The 22,277-nt window shown below is 36.9% G+C and overlaps 1 protein-coding gene across 2 annotated transcripts in view; it reads left to right on the forward strand.

The window, feature by feature from the left end:
* The window catches only part of RXFP2 (relaxin family peptide receptor 2), a gene marked incomplete at both ends in the record, with an annotated part of 67,544 nt that overhangs the window by 24,418 nt on the left and 20,849 nt on the right, over window positions 1-22,277 (forward strand). For both annotated transcript variants that reach the window (XM_080690043.1, XM_080690044.1), the window contains 8 exons: window positions 1,844-1,921; window positions 4,631-4,736; window positions 6,818-6,889; window positions 14,832-14,903; window positions 15,649-15,720; window positions 18,017-18,088; window positions 19,147-19,218; window positions 22,178-22,249. In XM_080690043.1, coding sequence (XP_080546169.1) covers window positions 1,844-1,921; window positions 4,631-4,736; window positions 6,818-6,889; window positions 14,832-14,903; window positions 15,649-15,720; window positions 18,017-18,088; window positions 19,147-19,218; window positions 22,178-22,249 — 616 coding nt within the window. The remainder of the gene's footprint in view (window positions 1-1,843; window positions 1,922-4,630; window positions 4,737-6,817; window positions 6,890-14,831; window positions 14,904-15,648; window positions 15,721-18,016; window positions 18,089-19,146; window positions 19,219-22,177; window positions 22,250-22,277) is intronic.

Genomic DNA, 22,277 nt, shown 5'->3' on the forward strand with positions numbered 1-22,277 from the left:
AGATCTCCTGACTTCAAAAGAATCCTGTGTGCTTTCTGCCATCCAGGGCTCTCTATCTTCAGCACTGCCTAACTAGAGGTCCAAGTGGGGCAGCAGAGTCCAGGAGTGCCTCCTGTCTGTCACAGTTGGAACTCAATCAGTGCTCAGTTTGGGATGCAGTTTCCTAGATGCTAATGAATAAGTCATTCAAAGAGATTTTTCTCACTGGGCATGGTGGTACACACTTGTAATCCCACTACTTGGGAGGCTGAGACAAAAGGATCACAGGAGGTTCAAAGTCAGCCTTGGCAACTTAGTGAGACTGTCAGCAGCCTAGTGAGACTCTGTTTCAAAATAAAAAATAAAATATGGATGTAGCTTAGAGATAGAATGCCCCTGGGTTCAATCCCCAGTACAGAAAGAGAGAGGAGTGGGGGTCAGAGTGGGGTGAGAGCGAGGTTCTCTTTGCTGTGTGGAACCATGGACATTTCTCTTGATGTTCTGAAGCCAAATTAAATAGTGCATGTAGAAGAGCTTATTGTTACAATATTGTAATAGAATCATTGAGGATATTAATAAAAAATGAAAATAAATTAAAGATTTGCTTTTGATTCATGTGAACTTCAGTATTATACATTATAATACAAATCTTATTTTTACAGCATGTGTTCAAGTGATCACACTTCAAAATTAAGCCTATTTTTGTTTTTTTGTTTGTTTTTTGTTTTGTTGTGTTTTGTGTGTGTGTGTGTGTGTGTGTGTGTGTGTGTGTGTGTGTGTGTGTGGTACTGGAGATAGTACCCAGGGGCATTCTACTTCCAGGCTATACCCCCAGCCTTATTTTTTATTCTTTATTTTGAAACAGGGTCTCACTTAGTTGCAAAGGGCCTAGGTGGGATTTTAAGCATGTACCACCATGCCTGACTTTTAAGCTTCCTTTTGTAAAATATATACATATATAGAATTTTATCAAAACAGAACACTTGGAAAATAAGTAGATTTTATTAATATGAAAATTGACATTTATAAATGACAAATTGAGAAAATGTTATTTCTCTCAACAGTACTGCCTATGCCCTTTATTAAAAAGCATTTTGAGCCAGGCATGGTGGTGCACACTTGTAATCCCAGCATTTGGGAGGCTGAAACAGGAGGATCAGAGTTCGCAGACAGCCTCAGCTACTTAGTGAGGCCCTTTGCAACTCAGTGAGATCCTGTTTCAAAATAAAAAATTACAAATAGGGCTTGGGGTGTTACTGGGAAGTAGAATGCCCCTAGGTTCCATACCCAGTACCACAAAAAAAAAAAGCATTTTGTTTTTGCTTTATTGAAGATGGTCATTTGGCTGGGGGCAGGCCAGTGGTAGAGCATGTGCTTAGCATGCATGAACCCCTGTCTTTAATCTCTAATATCAAAACAAGACAAAATCAGTTTACGTAAATTTTATAAAGCTCATTACATCTATCTAGCATGTTTTCGCATATAATTGTAGAGCAGTAGTAGTAGACACATGACAAAAACAAAATTCAGGTTATATTTTCTTCTGAGATCCTCAAAATTAAGGTCAAACATTTAAAGTATCAGTATTAGAAATAGGTGATTTCGTCAAGACACTCATACTTATGTAAAATAATTGTATATCTGCAATTTATATTTCATGGTACATTCATTTGAAACATTTGTAATTGTAAAAAAGAGAAATTCCAACAGTTACTTGCCTAGCTTTTTTACTTGCTGTGCACTTAAAATACCAACATTCTATTATTTTAAAAAGTTTTAATTTAATGTCATATTAAATTTTTGTACTTCTGATTTGTAATATGATATATGATTTCTAGAATAACTGGCACATATTAATTCACAGGTGACACTAGTGGATGGACAACCATATTTGGCACAGTGCGTGGAAATGTTAATAATGTGACAGTAACACACGAGTGCTGTAAGTGATCCAAAGACAGTATTGACTTTGCAAAAATAAATAACAGACAAAACTATGATCATGGTCCATGTATTTATGTGAGTGTAGTGGTCCCCTCTTATGTGATTCTCTGTCAGTATTTTCAGTTTCCTACAGTTGACAGCAGTCTAAAAATGAATATTTTGAAAAGTTGGGGATATAGCTCAGAGGCAGAGCACTTGCCTAGCATGTGCAAGGCCCTGATTTTGATCCGCAGCACTGCATACAACGATGATGATGATGATGTTGATCATGATCATGATGATTAAGATATTTTGAGAAATCAAATTTACATAACTTTTACTATAGTACATTGTTAGAATTATTCTACTTTGTCATTAGTTATTGTCAATCTCTCACTGTGTAGATTCTATGCAAATACTACACCATCCTACACCATCCTAGATTTCAAAAAAACACTTGAACATCTGTGGATTTGAATATCCACAGAAGCCCTGAATCCAGTCCCCTTCAGATATAGAAAAACAACTGATTATAGTGTTGTGTAGATTGTGATAACAGTTATGTTCACTATGGTACTTAATTGAATTCAAGTAACTTCTAATGTATAAAATTAGAAGTTAAAGGAATAAGACTAAAATAAATATAACGATTTTTAAATATTTTCTTCCTTTTCTGCAAAGGGTTGCCTTTCACACCTCCCATTTCTGAGCTCACTGCTGTATCCAATGGGCAGCCACTGAAGTCATGGGCCTTTTTGTTTGGTTTTGGATGGGTTTTAAAAATTTTGTTTATTTTTATAATAGAGAGAGAACACATGATCAGCAATGAATGCGAAAAAAATCTCCATTGGAATTGCAGAGAATGGATTTGAGAAATAAGTCTCAGCTGGCTCAACTGTGTCTCACAGTGTCTGTTGATATTTTTGATTGTCATAGCTGGATGAGTGGTGGGTTGCCACTGGCATCTAATGGGTAGAGTCCAGGGATGCTATTGAGAATCCTGTAATGTACACAATAGCCCCACAACAAAAAACAATCCAGGCCAAAATGTCAATCATGATAATTGAGCAGAAAACAATGATGGAAATACTGATCATTATGTTGATTGTGAGGCTCTGGATGAGCACTGAGAATCCATGTTCAGAAAATATCATTGGGAAGTGTGTAGTAGAGGGAGATGCAAGAGGCTTTTTAGAAAATTCACAGAACTTGGATGCATGGCTGGCTTGTAGAACAGGGACACTAAAGAGTTATGCCCACATTTCTAGTTTTAGAAAACACACTCAGCTTGAGCATATGAAATTGTTTTTATTGGCAAATAAAAGTTTCCAACCACAGGCTTTTAATCTAATAATACAACCACAATATTCTTAATATTCTCAATAAACATGGACATAAGCATACTAATGGTATCTTCAGAGAGTTGAGCTAATGAGTACGTACTTATAAACAACATAAAATCTTTTCCAAAACTTTGTACTCTAAATTATCTTATGCATTAAGGAGATAATCAATAATAAGTTTTTTGGCTTTGCTACTAAGATTCAGTGGAACTCATTGTTAAAATAACATTTAACTCAAGTGACCCAAAAAAGAAACAGAGCAACTAGGAAGAACTAACAAACATTTTTAAATAAATAATAGTAAAAATATAAATTTGGAATAACTCTTACTTAACTACATCAAATCAAGTCTTGATAGTATCAAAGGAGAGATCAAAGATCCAAGGAATATTCTTTCTCTTTCTCTTTCTATATTTCTGTCTCTTAGTCTATCTTTCCTAACACATGGGCACACCTTGGCCTTGTTTTTTTTTTTTATAGATTTCTCACTCCTTTATATTCCATTATTCCATTATCTTAAATTCTTTAAGATCCTTCAAAGTAAATTCTTTTTTTTTTTTTTTGGTGGCACTGGGGGTGAAACCCAGAGGCTTTCTACCTTGGGGCTATACTCCCAGACCTATTTTATAGTTCATTTGGAAACAGGGTCTCACTAAGTAGCTGAGGCTGGCTTCGAACCTGTGCAATCCTCCCGTCTCAGCCTCCCAAGCGCGGGGATTACAAGCATGCGCCACCACACCCCACCTTCAAAGTAAATTCTGACAACATTTTTGTCTTCTGAATGCTTCGGATAGATGAATATTTGGTTTTTCTCAACTTTATAGCTTCTCTACAACTTCTGCTTTCCACTTTCAATTCATGGTACTAAAAAAATAAAGAACTAAAATTAAAGGAAGTCTGGCTGGATTAATTTTAATAAGATATGATGATGGTTACAGCATTTCTCTCTTCTCACAGCTCTAAGTTCATAAGGGGAGATTTTTTTCATTAAATTTTAATTAGCTAGCATTTATTTAGCAATTACTTTAGCTATTGAATTGAATTAACCCAATCATTGCCATTAGGATTTATTCAATCATACTAATATTTTTTAGTTGGTATTGCTTTACCATATAACTTCAAGCCATTTAAAGATGTCTGTTATTTATTTCCACTCATCTACTAAATGCTTGTGAAGTAACCACCAGAAACAAGTTGAATACCACATTAGTCTGTACTTGATTAGAAGAGAATTCTTATTTGCTTTTATTATAGACCAAGAAAGTTCATCTAACAGATGTAAATTTTATACCTTTGATTAAAAGAGGAGAATGTCACTTGCTATAATAAAATTATAATCACGGACATGTATTTATCTAGTAAAAATCTTCCTCTTTTGCCCTTAGTTCTAAACCAGTATCCACAACACTGCAACTGCAAAGAAACTGAATTAGAATGTATAAATGGTGACCTACAGTCTGTACCTGTGACTTCCACCAATGTGACATTGCTGTGAGTAATCTCTAGATGATGTTTGTCCCTAAAGTCACAAGAAAACACCGGAATGTTATTATGGAGGTATATCGTCAAAACAATAGAGTCCGTTTATTAATGAGAAATCTGTGTACTTTGTTTCTAGAGGAGAAAAAAATGTTTTAAGCATTTTAATGTTAGATTAATCTGGTTAATGTTCAGCTCACACATGTCTGTGGATCAAAGCTCTTATTTTCAATTACTTTCTGATTTATGTATTGTTACTAATGTTCCTGCACTTAAGTGTTAAAAGGAAACAATCACTTATTCCATCTCTTTTTGTGTGTGTGTGGTACTAGGGGTGGAACCCAGAGGCTTTCTACCTCCGGGCTATACTCCCAGACCTATTTTATATTTTGTTTGGAAACAGGGTCTCACTAAGTTTCCGAGAGCCTCACTAAGTAGCTGAGGCTGGCTTCGAACCTGTGCGATCCTCCTGTCTCAGCCTCCCAAGCGCTGGGATTACAAGCGTGCACCACCATGCCCTGTGATTCCATCTCATTTTTAAGTTGATAAATCATCCAAGACTGCAATAGTATGAAAAGTTTATGAGCCAGTCCTGTTATATCATGCAAAATATTTTTCAGCATTTTGCCTAAAACATTAAGAGCATCCAGACTTTGCAGTCATGACATTTGAGCATGTTTGGCTTAGTTAGAATCCTTAGTTGCTTTGGTTTTCGTCAAATGTTTTGTTAACTTACCCAGAGAATAAAAGAAAAAGTTCAATCACCATGGATTTTACAGTCTATTATTCTAACTAGCTAAATTTATCAAATATTTGCAAAGTAAAGTTCTGAGATGCATGGTGGACCACATGTACAATAGGGGATCCTAAGGTTATAAAAGAGCTGAAGAATTCCTTTGCCTAAAATGTAGCTATTATGATATCTTAACGTAATGATTACTCATGTGTTTGTGGCAATGCTGGTATAAACCAACTAACTATGCTGCCAGTCATGTTAAAAACATAGCACATATGATTATTTGCAGTGTGTAATGCCTGATAATGGTAAGGAATAACTATGCTACTATTTTAAGTATTTAGTATACTATACTTTCTATTGTCATTTTAGATTGTACCCATTCTACCTATTAAAAAAATCCACTGCCAAGTAGGATGTGGTGTTCACCTCATATACCTTGTTTCTCTAAGAGCACTATAACGTGTCCTCAAAATAGGAAAATTGTCTTATAGTGTATTTTTCAGAATGTTTCCCACTGTTAAATAGTCCACCGCTGTACTTTTAATTTTCTTTTTTTTAAACAATTTTTCTATTGAACATAAATAGTATACATTTAAACTATATTTGGTGCCCTCTCCCCCCGTCCCCGTTTTCCCTTCCCCCCTCCCACCAATGGTTGTCCAGGTTAACCATGTCTTATTCATAATTTTACACATGTTCAGATGTATACCCTCATTAATCAAGATCGGCCCTCCTCTCCTATCTTTCCATTCAAACTTGGCTAGTATTTCCCCTCTAATGTCCCACTGGTATCCTTTGTGTTTCCTAGTTTGGGCATATTAGAGGAAACATATATATCTTCTCCTTCTGTGCTTGGCTGATCTCACTAAACATAATGTTCTCCAGGGCTTTCCATCTGCTTGCAAATGATATAATTTTGTTCTTTTTTATGGCTGAATAGAATTCCATTGTGTGTATTTCCCACAGTTTTGCTATCCATTCATCTGTTGATGGTGATCTGGGCTGGTTCCATATTTTTGCTATTACAAATTGTGCTGCTATGAACATAGGTATGCATATGTTGCTATATTTCTCTGAATTCAACCCCTTTGGAAAGATACCTAGGAGTGGTATAGCTGGATCATATGGTGGATCTATTCCCACCTTTCTTAGGAATCTCCACACAGATCTCCATAGTGGCTTAATTAACTTTTCATTCTCCCATGAAAAGTTTTTGGTTAACGTTTTGTCAAATGCATGGTAAGTAGCAGGGAACATCACCAAATATTCTCTTCCCTGGCATTCAGTGTCTAGGAAAAAGTCTGGTTGGCCATGAAATTCCATAATGAGATCTTTTTCTTACATATTATTTTAGGTCTCTTAAGAGAAACAAAATCCGTAGTCTTCCAGATAAAGTTTTCATCGAATACACAGAACTTAAAAAGATGTAAGTGGCTTTTAATATTGCACTACTGAGAAAACGCTTCTGATATCTTAAGATATTTCTGATCTAAAAATAAAATGAAGCATAAAGTTTTTATATTTATTACTAAATTTATACTTGTAAATTTAATTAAGATTAAAAACAAAGCATTTAAAGTAGGTCATTTTTACATTTTATAATTTAATGTACATAAATTGATTTCATTTCAGCTTTTTCAGAGTGCTAACATGGAGTTGAGATAAAATATTTCAGTAAAAAAAACTACATAGTTTTGTGTTTTTCCATAAGACTTTTTGGAAGATGGCATTGCAGATTCAGAGGTGCTGCATATACTTTTTAATTTTGAGATGAAGGAAAGCATAGACAAGAACAATCAGATCTTATAAAACACATAATGGTAAGGTACAGACTACCTCCCAGGGTAATAGGAACAAAAACACAGTAACAGCACAATCAGTGGTATTAGCATATCTGAGGAAAGAAAATGTCAATAAATAGTGCATCAGCAGCAGATGGTACTTAGGGAGAAGAAAGGGGCCAAAATGCTTCCAGCATTATCCATGAAAGATAATGGGAATACAGAAAATAAAATCTCTAGAGATGGTTTGTTGGAGGACAGGGATGAATCATCTGTCTCCATCACAATTTCATGAACTTGTCTCTTAATACTATCCATAAGGCTTTGCTTTGATACCTTATTCACTAAGCAATCTTATGATGACTAATTTAACTTGCCAACTTCATACTGAAGTAATTGAAAAGTTGCATTGGATGGGGAATGTCATTCCTGTCAGAAGAATGGGATATTTCCTATTCTGCTTCCCAATAATATTCATAGTAATAAGCTGAAAAAAAATGTAGGTTTGTGTATCAGCCCTTCAGTCAGGTTAGTGTCTGCCAGCCCCTCTAAGCCCAATCACTCTGGGGCTCTGGAGAGGCTACACTTGCCAAGATGACCATTAGTCTAGATAACAGAATCAGCAGGGTAATGCTGTACATGCTGGAAGGTCCTTGGCAGTACCATTGTTTTATTTAGTGGTTTTTTCTTTAACATACATTAGGAAGAGATAGTTTCCAGAGATAAAAATTTTTATAAATTTTTAATAAATTTTATTAAAAATCCAGGTATAAAGATGATCTGAACCTTTGCTGACCCTGGACAACCACATTTGGCTAGAAATACCATCAGTGATTCCATGTTCATGAATCCAAGGACAGATACCCTCAGACAAGAAAGGAAGTCAGTGAAGTAAGCCTAGAGAATAGGATTGTGTGTGAACATAAACACCCAAGCTTACCCAGTTTCAATGATCACCTCTGCAAATCCTGGCTGCAGTCAGGACCCTCTGCTGGCACTGCTGGTCTGGTGGTACAGTTGTTCTGGTGGTCATGTTGTCACTGTCACAGTTTAATGGCTGCATGTTGCCTATGGGCTTCTAGACTTATTGAGAGAATGCTTCCAGTCTTTCTGGAAAATCTTAAAATTACTTGTTCATTTGGTGAAACTATTGGTCTTGTGCTGCCTGAATAATGCTCAGGGGAGAAAAAGTAAAATATCACTAGCAGGCAGAAAAGGGAAAAATTCTTGTTTTGGATTAGATGTTTAAATTTTTCTAGTCAGCCGGGCATGGTGGCGCACACTTGTAATCCCACGCTTGGGAGGCGGAGACAGGAGGATCACGCAGGTTCAAAGCCAGCCGCACTGGCTTAAGAGACTCTGTTTCCAAATAAAAATATAAAAAATAGGTCTGGGAGTATAGCCCAGAGGTAGAACGGTTTCCAGGAACCCCAGTACCACACACACAAAAAATTCTTCTAGTCAGCTTTTCTTTCTGTCACTATGACAATACCTGAGATAATCAACTTAAAAAGAGAAAAGGCTTACTTTGGCACATAGTCTTAGAGGTTTCAGTCCATTAATAGTTGGCTCTGTGTGGCAGCACATTGTGGTGGAAGGAAAAAGCCTCTTAACTCACAATCAAGAATCAAAAGAGTATTATAAAGAGATAGGAGCTGGGGCCATACAATTCCCCTTGAGGATGCATCTCCAATATCCTGAAGACCTGCCACTGGGCCTTACCACTTAAAGGTTCCACCAACTTCAGTAGCACCAATCTGGGAACCAAGCCTTCAAAACATGGATCTTTGTGGGACACTTAAGATCCAAACTATAGAAAATTCTACCATCTAGCATTATAGAAGTTGAAGAGTTTCTATTTAGATCTTCTTATTATACATGAGGTAACTAAAGGCTGCAGTGATTAAATGACTCATCTATTACTAGATAGTAGAAGAGTCAGAATTAGAGCTCAGGTCTTCTGATGCTCAATATCGTGTTTATTTTATCATAACAGAAAAACCTGGAAATGGAAAGATATTGTTCTAGTATTTAACTGAATTTCTGCTGACACATACTGCCCTGCGCCATGCAGAATTTCTTTGTATAGTTTTTGTCTCTTAATTTGAGGAAAGCCGACTTCTGGAGAGGCAGAGGAGTCACTAGGGGATCAGACAGAAGAGGTGAAACTAGATGTCCCAGGCTAAGCCCCTTCTGTCTGCTGAGTCATAGAGTTGTTCTCTATCAATACTTCTCTGTGCTGGCAACTGCTGGCTCACTGAGGGAAATGCTTTGAGAATTCAAGTCCCATCTTTTCCTAGTGGGATAAAAAAGTAGGGATTAACCTTCATTGCTGAGAGCAGCTGACAACTTCCCCAAGTAAGTATTTAATTCTACTAGAAACTCAGGTACCACATACCAGCTGGCAGGGTTTCTCTGAACACAAGCTGATATTTGATGCTTCCTAGGCAAGTTGGTTCTCCAAATGACTCAGAAAAGATATGAGATTCTCATCAATAAACACTCACTGAGTGTCTATTATATACAGGCTACAACACAGGAGGATACAACACAGTTTCTCTTATTTAGATAGCACATTTTAAAGTTAACAAAGAATTCTGATATTTGAATTTTTTTCAGTTTTTATGTCTATTTTCTTTTTTATTTTTACTGGTGCATTGTAGTCATACATCTTAACAAATTACAAGTGGAATCCTTATCTAGGCTTTGGTCCTCAAAGACAGTGAGATAGAGCAGCAGTGAGGAACACTTTTGGAGAGGAAAGTTTTGTCCAAAGTCAGACAGCTAACTTGTACCTCTGACTACTCTCTTTAGGAAGCTCTCCTTGGTCCAATCTCAGAATATTGTTACCATTGATGAAATCACCCAATAACTAAACTTCAACTTGAAAATAACTGAAAAGGACTTTCCAAGTATTGCTCAAATATCCTAAAGTGGCTCAGAAGCTCAGCGATGTTTTGTTAAATTTCCTTTCCTCTCTATCTCCTTCCTCTCACTCCTCAGGCAATTTTGCCACCCTTCCCCAAACTCTCAGAATAATCTCCCCCAGGCCCAATCCCAACCTGAGTTCCTATTATCTTCCTACTTTCTCTTGCTTTTTCCAATTCTGCATACAACAACCCAAATAACCAACATGGCAAAACAAACAAACAAACCCAAACCCAAACCTTCCCCAGTAACCAGTATCAGAGAAAGAAAAAAGCCAGATGGATGCCAATCAGAATTCCTGGTGGTAGAAAGCAGGAGAGTAGAAGCTGGAAAAAGCCATGTATCCATTCATTCTTCCAATAAGTATTTACTGATACCTACAAGGTGCTATTCACCAAGTTTACAGCCATAAATAATTGAATATGTGGAAAGCAGCCCCCTCTTTGTGTAGCTTAAATTCCAATGGTAAAGACAGTCAAACACAATTTCAAATACAGAATGTGGGTTTGAGGGTATATCTCACTTGGTAGAGTGCTTGCCTAGCATATGGAAGACCCGAGATATGCTAAATTCCTACTAATCTTTCCATTTTATGGCAAAATTATGATTCTATGCTACTGTGTCACTACTAAGTAGTGTGTAAGCCATTCTGCTCCTGTACACTGGGCACTCGAGAGGCAGTTGTTAGTTACAACTAACTCCATAGTTTTGGACAAACTAACTCTAACTCACTAGTAGTTTCATTCAATTAGATTTAGTTTATTTTAGTAGATGGTGAAGATCTTTTTGGATCATCTAACGTATTCACTATTCCTCCCAGATTTCTATCATCTGCAAATAAGATGAAGCATCTTTCCCTAAGCAATGGAGTAAAATGTGATAGAAGAATATGCCAAATTTTCTTTACATACTCCTTTATCATCATCCTTTAAGTAAGGATGTATAGCATTATTTTGTCCATAAAAACATCATCTATTCAGCCATAAAGAAGAACAAAATTTTATCATTTGCAAGGAGATGGAAAGCCCTGGAAAGCATCATGTTAAGTGAGATCAGCCAAGCACAGAAGGAGAAGATACACATGTTTCCTCTAATATGCCCAAACTAGAAAACACAAAGGATACCAGTAGGACCCCAGATATTAGAGGGGAAATACTAGCTAAGTTTTAATGGAAAGATAGGAGAGGAGAAAGGCCGATCTTGATTAAGGAGCATCTTCACCTGAACATGTGTAAAATTATGAATAAGACATGGTTAACCTGGCCAACCATTGGTGGGGGGGGGGGAGAAAACGGGGGCGGGGGGAGAAGGCACCAAATATAGTGTAAATGTATACTATTTATGTTCAATAAAAAAAATTGTTAAAAAAAAAAAAAAAAAAAAAAACATCATAAATTACTAAATCAGTACCTGACAGACATGACAATATATCTTTCATGGTTTTGTTTGTCCAGTCTTTCAAATAAGAAAGTAAAGTCAATCAAACATATCCTGTTTTTAATTGTCCTCCTCACTTCCTCTTTATGGTGTTCATAGAGTAGCATTATAATCACCAATTACATTAGCTTACCAGACAAGCATTGAGCTTATCCACTCTAACTGTAAAGCCTACTTCTTCCTTTTCTGAAAAAAAAAAAAAAAACAAAATCCCATTTTCCATCTTTAACATTCCAGTTTCTCCTTCATTCTCCAGATTCCTCAGTAATTGATTATGATTCTACATTCTCACTTTTTTATGTTTACCAACTGCTAGGGTAAATTGTGGGCTTCATTCTATTCTGGTAAAATATTCTACCATCTTGGATTTTTACTTCTCTCACCCATAACCTTTTAATTCACTTCAGTCCCAAGACCATCTTACTTGAAATGACAATAACAAAATAGGAGTGGAAAAATAAGCTGATGTTTATTTCTATTATCTCACAACCTTACAAAACAGGTCCCAAAAGGCTAGCCTGGACTCTTAAGATTTTCTTACTTCTACAGCATAATTAGAGTACATTTGTATTGCCCACAATATTCTTTGCTTTCTGTTTTTTGAATGATGTGGGCCAACAACAATTTAAATTTTCTGAAACCCTTGCTGTCTCCGTCAGCATTCTCATTGATATAATCCAAAGCAACTGACCATACAACTTAGAAAAAGGAAGATTCTGGGTTCAATTCAGGTGAGACCAGAATGTGGAGCTCAGGGCATAGTGGTAGGAATCAGAAGAAGGGAAAGAGGGAGGTTTTGCTGTCACATTATGGAGGCCAAAAACAAGGAGATTCAAAGGCACACACACAATCTCTAGGGCCACAGCCACACCCTAGGGACCCACTTTCTTCAGCCACATTTCATCAGCTTAGATTAAACCACCTAGATAAATCTATTACAATGGATTTTATCTACTCATGAGATTACAACTCTCAGGATTTAACTATATCAACCCTGAACTCTTCAGAGGACATTCCATATCTGATCATAATACTCGTTTTCATCCTTGAATTTTGGAGGGAGTAGTTTTGGCTCCTGAGTTGGCTGTCCTCCCGCCTTTCCTATAGAACCATGTGCTGTTGTCTCCACTGCCACATATGGTGTAGGACATAGTAAGCACTAGTGAGGATCAATGAGTATTTCTTAAGTGAAAGATAGGTGGAACCAACATGCAAGACCAAAGAGAAGGTAAGAAGCATCTTTAGCAGAAAGAACAAAAACTATATAATTAAACACATATATTAAAATAACACTAAAAATATTGGGAAAACAGTGAACAGAGCATTTTTTCTAAAGGAAAAAAGAATTCCAGTAGAAAAAGATGGATAATATGCTAGCAAAGTTGTTGAATTATAACTGTAAAGACTGCATGCCAGTGAAGATATCTAGATTTTTACTGGATTTGAGCAGAGAAAGAAATGCAAAAACTTTTGTTTTTGACTCTATGGAGCTAGCAAAGTTAATCTGCATTTTTAACTTGTATTGGAATTTTAGCCTAAAAGATCACAGATTTTTTTTTTTTTTGGCGCTACTGGGGGTGGAACTCAGGGGCTTTCTACCTCCAGGCTATACTCCCCAGACCTATTTTTTATATTTTTATTTGGAAAAAGGGTCTCACTATGTTACTGAGAGCCTCACTAAGTGGCTGAGGCTGTATTTGAACCTGTGCAATCCTCCTGTCTCAGCCTCACAAGCATGGGGATTAAAAGCGTGCACCACCACACCCGGCAAGAATCACAGAATTTAATGTCAAATTAATCTCCCACCTGGAATGCTGTAAACACAGTGAAGTTAAGATCATTTAGGCATTGAGAAAAATAAATTTCTAAAGCAAAATTAAATTTTAATTGCAAGGTGACTAAATATTGCTTAACTGATCTCAACACTTTTACTATTCGTCAATTTATTCATTTTAATACTCTTGTAAGATATCAGGACATTACAAAGTTGGGGAAGAAAAACAGTTTCAGATGACCTTTGAAAGAAATAAAACACAATTTATGGGATTGACTATAATCCTTTATCACTGCTACCATGGAAACTAACCACAGTTCTCATTGTAACATGAACCTTATATAAATTAGGAATTTCTTCTTATACTGGACTCTTGTTAAATGCGATCATTGGAAACAAAATGCAATTTGAGGTGTCTTCCTTGATCTTTATTATGAACCATCACATTTAAAAATAGCCTATAAACATGCATATCATTAAAGCATTTATTTGCTTTAACTTTAGGTACTTAAATTCCTGGTGTTTCTGCTTGAAAAGTCCTGACAGCAGAAACAGCAGGAATTCATGAACCAGAAGTTATTCTTAGAAAAGCCATTCAGTGTAAAGTGTATTAAATGGACTCTCTCTCTCAGCTCTGACTAAAAAGAGGGCATCGCTTGCCAGATTGTTATGTTTCCAAGTTTCTCCTCCCTTTCTCTAAGCTGCTATTCTGCAAAGAAGAAAGTAGAGGCTGAGGCTGGGGTTTTAAGTTCAGTAGCCTAAATCTGAGACCTGAAAGTTGGAACCCTAGGTCTTTATGTGGGGGACTCAATAGAAGACTGGAGGCTCTTTGTTATCTAAGGAGCTTTAGCCTTAAGTGAGGCCGGGAAAGGGAGAGATTTTGTGCACATCAGATAAATCATTCAGATCATTGGTTTTATTCTTCCTTTCCTTTGACTTCTAAAATGAAAACAGAAGGTCAGATTCACAATTCACAACTGCACCCATCTCTTCAAGATGTAGGAAACTGTGTATTGTGCTTTTGAATTAATCATCTCAAAAGGAATGTAAATACCACTAGTAAGGTAATGAATATTATATTTATGAGAAACTTCAGTGTACCTAGATTGAGGAATGATATTCTTTTTCTATTCTAATTTGCTATTGTAACCTAATTCTTTGTATTAACTTGCATGACATTAGTCCAAGGACTTTGAGAATGCTGAGACAAATATTGATCTGTGTGAGTTCATCCTATTCATAGCAGAACCTTAAACTAAAAGCAGAATTCATGCTGCACTGTGAAGCATCTCCCTACAGTCATGGTGCAGAGGAGAGAGGTCGGATGGCAAAGGGTAACTGGGTTTCAAGTTTACTTTGCAGGATTGAAATTGAAACTGTGTGTATCACTGTGGGAAGGACTGGCCATAAATCATGATCACCTGATTCCTGTGTCTTGTTCCTACCAGATTTCTTCAGCATAATTGCATTAGACACATTTCCAGGAAGGCATTTTTTGGATTATATAACCTTCAAATATTGTGAGTAACTTCTTTGTAATTATAGTATGGGTATAAATTTAAGTAAAGACTAAAAAGATAGCATGGTACTTTTTTTAGGCTTGACTTAGAAGTGGGGAGGAAATGGGGTATCACCAAATACTTGGATTAATTATTACACTGAGAGAATGATTTATAGACTGATTCTACCAGAAGACATAGGAAAGCTCTTCTTAACATTGTTTTCTCCATCTTGGTTCACTTCCATACTATATTGGCATTTTACTTATTTATTCTGACCCTTGCTAACCCACTAGATATTTTCTTAAAGTATTAATCTATTGAAGATATAACCAAAAATGTTCCACATATTTAGTTATCATATTCTTTTTTTGAAGATTTAAAGAAGTTTATTAAAAAGATAGAAATACAGAAAATAGCAATACAGAAAATAGTTACAACCCCATGCCAAAAATGGCATGAGGGGGGAGGGTGGCCCGGGCCAACTCACCACTCCCCATTATCATATTCTTATATAGTACTATAATGTGATATTACAAAATAGTGTTTTTGATCACTTTCTTTGTTCCAGCCCTGATGCTGCTTATACTGGACTTGAGGGTTTCTCTGTAGCTCCCTGTCATCCCTTGATGTTTCCCCCACTTCTTGGCCAGCAAATCACTTTCAGAAGCAGGTTACTTCGTAATGATCATGGCTCCCCTTCTAATTATATGTGACTAAAATTCACCATTGAATTGGCCTAATTAACTTCCTGTGCTACTCGTAGATATCTCAACCACAACTGCATCACAACGCTCAGACCTGGAGTATTCCAAGACTTACATCAGCTCACTTGGCTGTAAGTATGTTAAACTGTATTTCCTGCTTAATGATCTTAATCTGTATGATACATAACAGTGCTCAGACAGTTTTCCCTTTGGGATGAATCTTGTTAATTATACTTGTGTTTCTGCTTGTCACTGAATCTGGAGTACTTTGCCCAACCGTTTCAAACAATGGATGCCAAGGGTGGTTGACAAGGGAAATTATGGTACAACATCTGGACCTTGCTTATAATCAGAAGCCAAACAAGGCTTTATCTGGCTACCTTAAGATCTGAGGAAGTCAGTATCTTGGTACCTCTATAACACACTCATGACCCAAAGGCTAGAAAGATCTGCTAGGGAATAATTGTGGTCTAACAAAACTTCAGACAGACACCAAATAAGCATGAGTAGTTGTGTCAACAGGAAGCTGGTCATGTTTTTCTGGAGGGCCTTGTGCACCCACCATTAGGCTGGCTGAGCCGGCCAGACCTTATGTAGGTGTTCAAAAGAAGCAAGATTCCTCGCTCTCAGCTCTGTTGACACTGAGCCATATAAGTCTTTGTTCAGAGAAGGCAGAGAGGACTGTATGCCTCTTTATTTTAAAATGTTTAGCACCATCTGTGGCTTTGTGGCTTCTACCCACTAGATATCACTAGGACACCCCCTTCCTCTAGAAGTTGTGACAACAAAAATATGACTTCAGGTCTTGCCAAAGGTCCTCTGGAGGAAAAATTGCCCTGTGTTGAAAGCCACTGTTCTAGAAACCAAGCAAGCTAAATACGGTCTGCTTCCTAGAGAGTTCATAGAAAAGTCTGAAAACATGATCACTGGTGACATTTTACCCTTGTCTGGATGAGCTACCAGCTCCATTTCCGGGAGTCTTACATCACCTGTTTGTGCTCTTATCAGGATAGTAGAAGGCTCTGTGTCAGTTTACTCCTCTCCTGCAGGTTGGCCTGGTCTAGTGGAAAAAGCCAGGATTCCAGGTTCATCCTAACCCGATGTGCCTTGGCCCCCAGGCAACTCCCTTAATCTTCCTAGGCCTCTCTTTTCTTATCTGTACTCTATAATCATAATTCCTTTTTAAGAGGTGTGTTGGAAGGACTAAATCAGTAACATGCATAAAGTGTCCCAGGCAGAGCACCTGACATACAGTAGGCCTTTCCTTCTCCCTTTCTACCTTTTAGATCCCTGAGACCAAGAGGAAATAAACTAGGCATGGTGGTGCATACCTTTAATCCCAGCACTTGAGACAGGAAGAGCCCAGGTCCAAGGCCAGCCTCAGCAACTTAGAGAGAGACCCTGTTTTATTTATTTATTTATTTATTTATTTATTTATTTATTTATTTATTTATTGTGGTACTGGGGATGGAACCCAGGGGCTTTCTACCTCTGGGATACATTCCCAGACCTATTTTTATATTTTATTGGAAACAGGGTCTCACTAAATTGCTGACAGCCTCACTAAGTAGCTGAGGCTGGCTTCAAACCTGAGCAATCCTCCTGTCTCAGCCTCCCAAGTCCTGGGATTACAAGCACACACCACCAAGCCCAGCAAGACCCTGTTTTAAAATTAAAAATGAAATAAGCTGAGGATAAAGCTCTGTGGTAGAATGGCCCTGAGTTCAGTCCCCAGTAACACACACATACACACACACACACACACACACAGGAAATAGCACCTAACTTCAAAGACAGTAAGAGAAAAGGAGGTCTATATTTTCCCTTAGTCTAATTTCTTCCACAAACAATACAACATATAGTTTAAAACAATTTGAAAATACAAATATACCTCTTACCTGCAAAGTTTCTTATGAGTGGTTTCACATCCACTCATTCATTTCTACAGACAACATAGTATGTATCTTTTAAACCCCATGAGACCAAAGAACCATTTGTAATACCCTATGCATTACATTTGCATTTATCCTTGATTCAGCCAATCAGAAATTCAAAGCATTGATGGAGCCCACAATTGTCCAATAACTGCAACTTGTGCTGGGCTGGGAGATTCTGAGGTGAAGACTATAACCTAGATCTGTAAGTCTAGTGTGAGTGGACACAGGGAGAAAAAATAGACAAGCATGGACCAGTTTGATAAGTGCTGGGGTGGGAGTTGCAGAAATTGGAGGACAGTAATAATACTCTTAACACAGGGAGGACAGCTTTCAGGGAAGAGATACTTGAGCCAAATATGGAAGGACACAAAGAAGGAAGCTAGGTAGGTGTTGGGGGAGGCATGATGATCGTAGATCTTTTATTTATTTTTCCTGGGTTTATTTCAGAAGTATCTCTAATGTTGGAAATGTTTTCAATATGTTTTGTCAGAATTCTAGATGACAATCCAATAACCAGGATTTCACAGCGAGTGTTTACTGGTTTAAATTCCTTGTTTTTCCTGTAAGTATTAATTTACCTTTCAATACATCCGTCTACAGGTTGTGCTGACATACAACACTAGCTTATAGAGAGCATTTTAAAACAAGATCAAGGCCACTAAAATTTTTATTAATCAAAACCTTTCCTGGATATCTGCCTCCTACCCATAGCTCAAAGGGAACCATGGCCAGATTATAATGTATATTTTAAGTCTGCTAGTAATTTTTGTATAATCTTCCATATCCTAAAATTCTAAGGCATGTTTTCATTTGCAGTGGTTGACTAAAGATTCATTTTTTTACCCTATCTATTTTTGTTATGTCCTAACTATTAGAATCTTCCAGGAATTCAGATCCAACTTAATTTTTAAAAGAGGAAAATGTGCTTTTGTCTAGTGACAGTCAATTGAACATTCCAGAATCTCTGTCCTGCCAACAGAACTGTCCTTGTACCTACATTTTTCACTGTTTATTAATATTCTGGAATGATTTATCAGCAAGGGGTTGTTATGTTCCTTTTCTGTTGATCGTATAGCATCATTATTTTTCCATTTGTCAAAAAGGAACATAATATCATAAATTAATCGTGCAGCTTAACATACTCATGAGTTGTTTTCTTCCCCCAAGTTCCCCCTTCTGTCACTTCTTAGATTTAATGCGGTTTCCATTGTGGCCCTTTAGTGTTATAAATGATTAATATTTCCCATAAGAAGAAACTGTGGCTGCATGGCACTAGAAATTATTGCAATCTTAAAGTGTAAAAAGAAAATTATTATGACCTTCAAAATTATTACTTGAAATATATTTTTGTTTCACCTCATAAAAGTAAACTATATCATGTTGATTCCTAAGATGTATATCAAACTTAGGCATTCATAGTTTCAGTGACAACATCTACTCCCTAGTCCTTGCCAGACACATTATTTAAAGACCCTTTTCAAGGAACAGTTGTATATAAGCACTTCATCCTAGTATGTTAATTTTAGCATGCCAGTTTCTAAATTGCAGAATAGTAAAATTTTCTCTTGGTAAAGTAGAATACTATTTTGTTTCTAACTTTAATATTTTCTTTACATAAAGGTCTATGGTTAATAACTACTTAGAGGCCCTCCCCCAGCAGATGTGCACCCAAATGCCTCAACTTAACTGGATGTGAGTATTTGTTTAGGGTTTAATTTATGTTCCAAGATTTTAAGGAAACTAGCCATGAAGTTAGTTCACAATTACACTGAAAGTCCATCTTTAATTTCTTTCTAAAATATCTGATTACATTATTCCCCAGTTTGAAAATTCCCTTTATGTTTCCCCAAGGTGTAAGGCCAGTGTGTCACCTTCCCCTTGAGCACCCAGGAGCCCTCATTTTTATTCCTCACCCCATATGATCTCTTTTCCTACTCCTGGTCCAAATGCTCTTTCCTTCCAGATGGTTCAAACTACTGCTCCTGGTATCAGTTCCCTGAGCACACACTGTTCTGTGTCTTGAACTTGAAAAGTTTGCCTCCTTACTTTTTTTAAAATATGTTTTATCGGTGCACTGTAGCCATGCATCATATTGAGGTTTACTGTGACAGAAATATCCATGCACACAGCACCTGGTGCATTTCCCCCAGGTCCCACCTGCTCCCCCTTCTTCCCTTGAATAATATTGAAACTGGTATTGATGGTTCCACAAATGTACATAGGATTGTTCTGTTTCCTTCAAGTCTCCCCTTTCCCTTCCCACCTCCTTCCCCAAATCCCCTTCTGCTATTCTACTGCTCTCTCTCCTCATTTATCTAAAGTTTTTTTTATTCCCATTTTCTCTCTAGCTTCCACATATGAGAGAAAACATGTGACCCTTGACTTTCTGAGGCTGGCTAATCTTAGCATAATATTCTCTTCTTCCATCCATTTTTCTGCAAATGACATGAGAATAAAACTCATTAAGAAAAATTAAAAAGTACTTAGAAATTAGCAAGTGAATATATACAATGGGACACAAATATGAAAATATCAGGCCCCAGCCTATTCCTCCTTCTCTCAAATGGGCAGTAACAACAGCAAGGAGGAGTCAGAAGCCAGCATCCAGCCCTGTTCTGTGTTCCTTTGATGCCCATTTTCACCATAAGTTCCCACAAACTCTAGGGGAAAAACAGATTCCCAGTGAAAATGTGGGGTGAACATGATGGCCTGAACAAGGTGCAGTGAGCAAATGTGGCCTCTCACAAAGGAGAAGGGGAAGAGAGAAAGGTGAGAGGCCAGACCCACATTGCTCTAACTGAAAGGCAGAAAAAAACCTGCCCTGGCCTGGTTTCTCCTCCTTCCTCCCCTGCCATCCTGTAGGACAATTGCTCATGACTACCAAGTGTCAGATGAGAACGAGGGGGAAAAATCCCATTCTGTTTAACAACTAATATTATCAATAACAAAATAATTTCAATAACAAAAAATAATATCGAGCTCCTACAAGCATCTTTAAAATGATTTTCAAATAGGACTTAAAAGAACATAACAAAGGTTTTGGTGATTTTAGTGTGACCATGAAAAAAGTTCAGAAGCCAAAATATAAGCTGTTGTCATATTTGGGGGCAATGATAGAATGCTAGATATAAGTAGAAGTTAGGAGAGTTGGCAGAAAAGTTGACTATTTCTTATTCTCCCTGTACTGTGCAAAGCAGGACTGCCAGAGGGTTACAGAGGGCCTTTCCTGAGTAAGTGGGGTGTCACTGAAAACAGGAGAACTTGTTCATTCCAGAGGGCTGGGCCTCAGTCCTCGAGTTTCTGACCAGCCAGTTTAGGGGTACAGCAGAAAGATCAGCATTTCCAGCACGTTCTTAGTTGGCAAGCAAGCTGTGTCCCCACTACACTCTGAACAGCACCACCCAGGGCACCAGCAGGCAGAAGGGAAAGAACCCTTGCTTTAGCACCGCATAGATCAGACTCAGATCTTGACTCTGGCCTTTAGTACATGCAAAAGAACTTAGGCCCGAGTTTCCCTTCCAGGAAAATAAAGCCATAAATATCTATATGATGTCAGGAGGAATATGGGAATATAATGACCCAGAACACTACTAACACAGTTAAATGTCTGGGCTTTTGATTCAGAAAGATCTGATTGAGAAGATCAGTTCTACTGTGAACTGGCTGTGTGACCAGGAGGGAAGTGAATCTCTAAGCACCCCAGGGTCATCATATGTTAAATGTGGAGTAATAACGCCAACCATGAATGCTGTGTCATACATGCCATGTACAAGAGCACCTGACCCTGTCAAGACTCAAGAGACCGCAGTTTATGATGGTTGCACAATATTATAAATAACAGCATGGTGTCCGGCACAGAGACACTCCCTCACAAAATGTTAGGCTGCCCTTTCCCTCAATTTTATTAAGTTCTAACATTAATTGGAAAGTACAAAAATATTATTTATATTAACCTTGCAATAATTAGGAGGAAAGCATAGTAAAAATAGAATTTAAATAAAATGAAGTTTAAAACTATTATATCAGCAAAAAAACTTAATATATTATTTGTACAAAATATTAAATATTAATATTAAAAATGAAATAATTGTTAATTTACTTATAATTAATTAAAATATCGATATTGAATATTCATACAATAATATTTAAATGTTAAATATTTAAATGGCTGTGGTGGTGTACACCTGTAATCTCAGTACTTGGGAGGCTGAGATAGGAGAATCACAGATTCAAGGACAGCCTCAGCAAATAAAAATACTCTCATCAATCTAGTGAGACCCTGTTTAAAAATAAATTAAATCAGGTTAGGGGTGTAGCTTGGAGGTAGAATGCTCCTGAGTTCTATCCCCAGTATGAATAATTTAAAATTTTTTAAAAATATATTTATAATTAATTGCTTATATTTATAATAGTCTACCAAGTGATATATGTCACTGCCAATATGATTTACATTATGATGTGAGACTATAATACACCAATAAAGCATATTAAATTTTTAATATAAACTTAACTATACATATAATTATTTATATACAATTTAGGTTTATAACAATTTAGGTTTATAACAGTTAATTGGAAAATGCCCTCCAGATTATTATAGATGTCAAATATAATATTTTATATTAAAAATAATTCCCCTCGTGACTTTCAGAGATCTGGAAGGCAATCAAATAAAGTCTCTGAGGAACTCCACCTTTCTGTCCTGCAGTTCACTCACAGTACTGTAAGTACCCAATGCACCTCAGTAAATG

The sequence above is a fragment of the Muscardinus avellanarius genome, assembly GCF_963383645.1.
Source record: "Muscardinus avellanarius genome assembly, chromosome: 2".
NCBI classification, from domain to species: Eukaryota; Metazoa; Chordata; class Mammalia; order Rodentia; family Gliridae; genus Muscardinus; species Muscardinus avellanarius.